Source organism: Microtus ochrogaster, assembly GCF_000317375.1.
Source record: "Microtus ochrogaster isolate Prairie Vole_2 chromosome 14 unlocalized genomic scaffold, MicOch1.0 chr14_random_1, whole genome shotgun sequence".
NCBI classification, from domain to species: domain Eukaryota; kingdom Metazoa; phylum Chordata; class Mammalia; order Rodentia; family Cricetidae; genus Microtus; species Microtus ochrogaster.
The window spans coordinates 28,129,922-28,132,166 of NW_004949096.1; the positions used below are offsets into that span (position 1 = coordinate 28,129,922).

General features: G+C 43.8%; 1 protein-coding gene across 1 annotated transcript in view; it reads left to right on the top strand.

Moving 5' to 3' along the window:
- The window catches only part of Chp1 (calcineurin like EF-hand protein 1), a 23,452-nt gene that overhangs the window by 18,831 nt on the left and 2,376 nt on the right, over nt 1–2,245 (top strand). The window contains exons 5-6 of the mRNA XM_005364274.3: nt 168–229; nt 2,046–2,168. Of these exons, the coding sequence (XP_005364331.1) occupies nt 168–229; nt 2,046–2,168 (185 nt within the window). The remainder of the gene's footprint in view (nt 1–167; nt 230–2,045; nt 2,169–2,245) is intronic.

The window sequence follows — 2,245 nt, forward strand, 5'->3', positions numbered from 1 at the left end:
AAAAAAAAAAAAAAAGCATTTCAGTTCTTTCCTAAGGAAATCTGAATTCTGACGTAAGTTCTTTATTGGATGTCATTCTTCTGTCTACTGTCCTTTGTGTGCTCAGCTCCTTGAGAAAGGACAAAGCACTGCAGATTGCTCACTGACTTCTTGTGTTTTCCTCCCAGTTGCTTTCAGACTGTATGATTTGGATAAAGATGACAAGATCTCCCGTGATGAGCTGTTACAGGTATGTGGGAAACCAATTTCGGAACAGTGTGTCTTTGGGGCCCTGACTTTACTGTCATGAGCAGCAGTTCTTTCATTTCAGTAACCATCATTTAGTCCCTGCCTTGGAGAGATCCTGTTGCAGGAAAAAAAGCAGAGAAGTCCTAGAAACCCTGGAAATGGGTCACTAAGTCTTCATGGATGGGCAGTCGCCACCACTGAACACCTGACTGTCTCTGCGGGGCTGAGTGACAGGGGGGAATACACAGTGTGGCTAGAGCGGTTATTAACAGATCGGCTTGATAGCAATAATTTAATCCCAAGGACTCTGAAGTCAATTCTGTTTAGTCTCCCTGTAGATTTGGTATCAGAGTTAAGGGACTGTTGTCACCATCTGCTGAGTTAACCCATGTCCATGACTGGTTCTCAGGGAGGCCAGAAGAGGACATTCTAGAACTAGAATTACAGACAGTTGTAAGCCACCATGTAGGTGCTGGTCATGAAATCCCCTCTTCCTCTGGAAGAGCAGCCAGTGCTCTTAATAACTGAGCCACAGCTTGTAGGGGTTTTGTTTGTTTTTTTGAGACAGGGTTTCTCTGTGTAGCCTTGGCTGTTGTGGAACTTGGTCTGTAGATCAGGTTGGCTTTGAACTCGCAGAGATCCACCTGCCTCTGCCTCTAAAATGTTTAAAGGTATGTACCACCACCCTCCAACAAAACTTTTGGCTTTTAAGAATTGATTGATACCCCCTGTCTTGAATTGGTTGATAGCTGTTGAGGTTGTATATATAATTGGTAGTAGCTACTTGACAAACTAAGGAAGATTGTTGGAGTCTAGGCAATTAAGGCCAGCCTGAGCAGCATAGCAAGTCAAGTCTGTCTGAAAAACAGTCCTACTTTGCTCCCCACCTCAACAAAAATAGTTGGTAAATAATAGAAACCCACTGCTCTGCAATGTAATATTTCCAGAGGATGTAAAGGAGTGGAGAAAGGAAGGCCCATGAGCCTTTAGGCAAGAGGACATTGAAGTTACTAGTTTAAGGTACCATGTTTGCATATGTGTGGTACTGGGGCCTTGTGTTGCTAGGTAAGCATTCTCCCACTGAGCACCATCTCAGACATCCCCATGTTTTTATTATAATTGTTTGTTTGTTTTTGTTTTTCAAGATAGGGTTTCTCTGTGTAACAGCCTTGGCTGTCCTGGAACTTGCTCTCTAGACCATGCTGGCCTTGAACTCACAGAGATCTGCCTACCTCTACCTCCTGAGTGCTGGGATTGATTAAAGGCGTGCATCTAGCAACACCCCCATTTTTTAAAAGATCTTCACTAAGTTCACCCAAACTGGACTCAACTTGTAATTGTCCCACATCAGCCTCCCAAGTAGTCTTCAAGGAGAGTTATGTGGCCTGTAATAAAAGCTTAATATCTCCCCCCCGCCTCATGGAGGACTGCTTTTAGATTTTAGAACAACCCACCAAACTGACTGACTTCAGTGAAGAACTGCTTTGCCTGGTGCAGTACACCCAGGGATAGGTTGTCTGGCTTTCACAGTGTCTGAGTCTCCCAGCTTCTGCTCAGTTCTGGTATGGAATTTATAACGCTTATATACTCATAGCCCCAGTATGGCTGTTGTGCCAGCAGACATCATGCCTGTAGTCTAAGCAGAAGGAATCCGTTTCTGTTCATATGGAGAAGACACTTTGTGACTTTGCTGGAGTTCCACTCACTCCCTTTTTTAGAATGGCCTAGATAAGAAGCTAAGGATTTCATTCTCTAGCTGGTAAATTTGAAGGAATCAAAGGAGAGTTGAGTCTCCTTTAAGACTCCTGGTCTTGCAGGTGCTACGAATGATGGTTGGAGTGAATATCTCAGACGAGCAGCTGGGCAGCATTGCGGACAGGACCATCCAGGAGGCTGATCAGGATGGGGACAGTGCCATATCCTTTACAGAATTTGTTAAGGTCTGTCCACCACCTTCTGATTTTTTTCCTTTCAAGTTCTTTTTATTAGCATATGTTAATTATTTATAGTGGGTTTT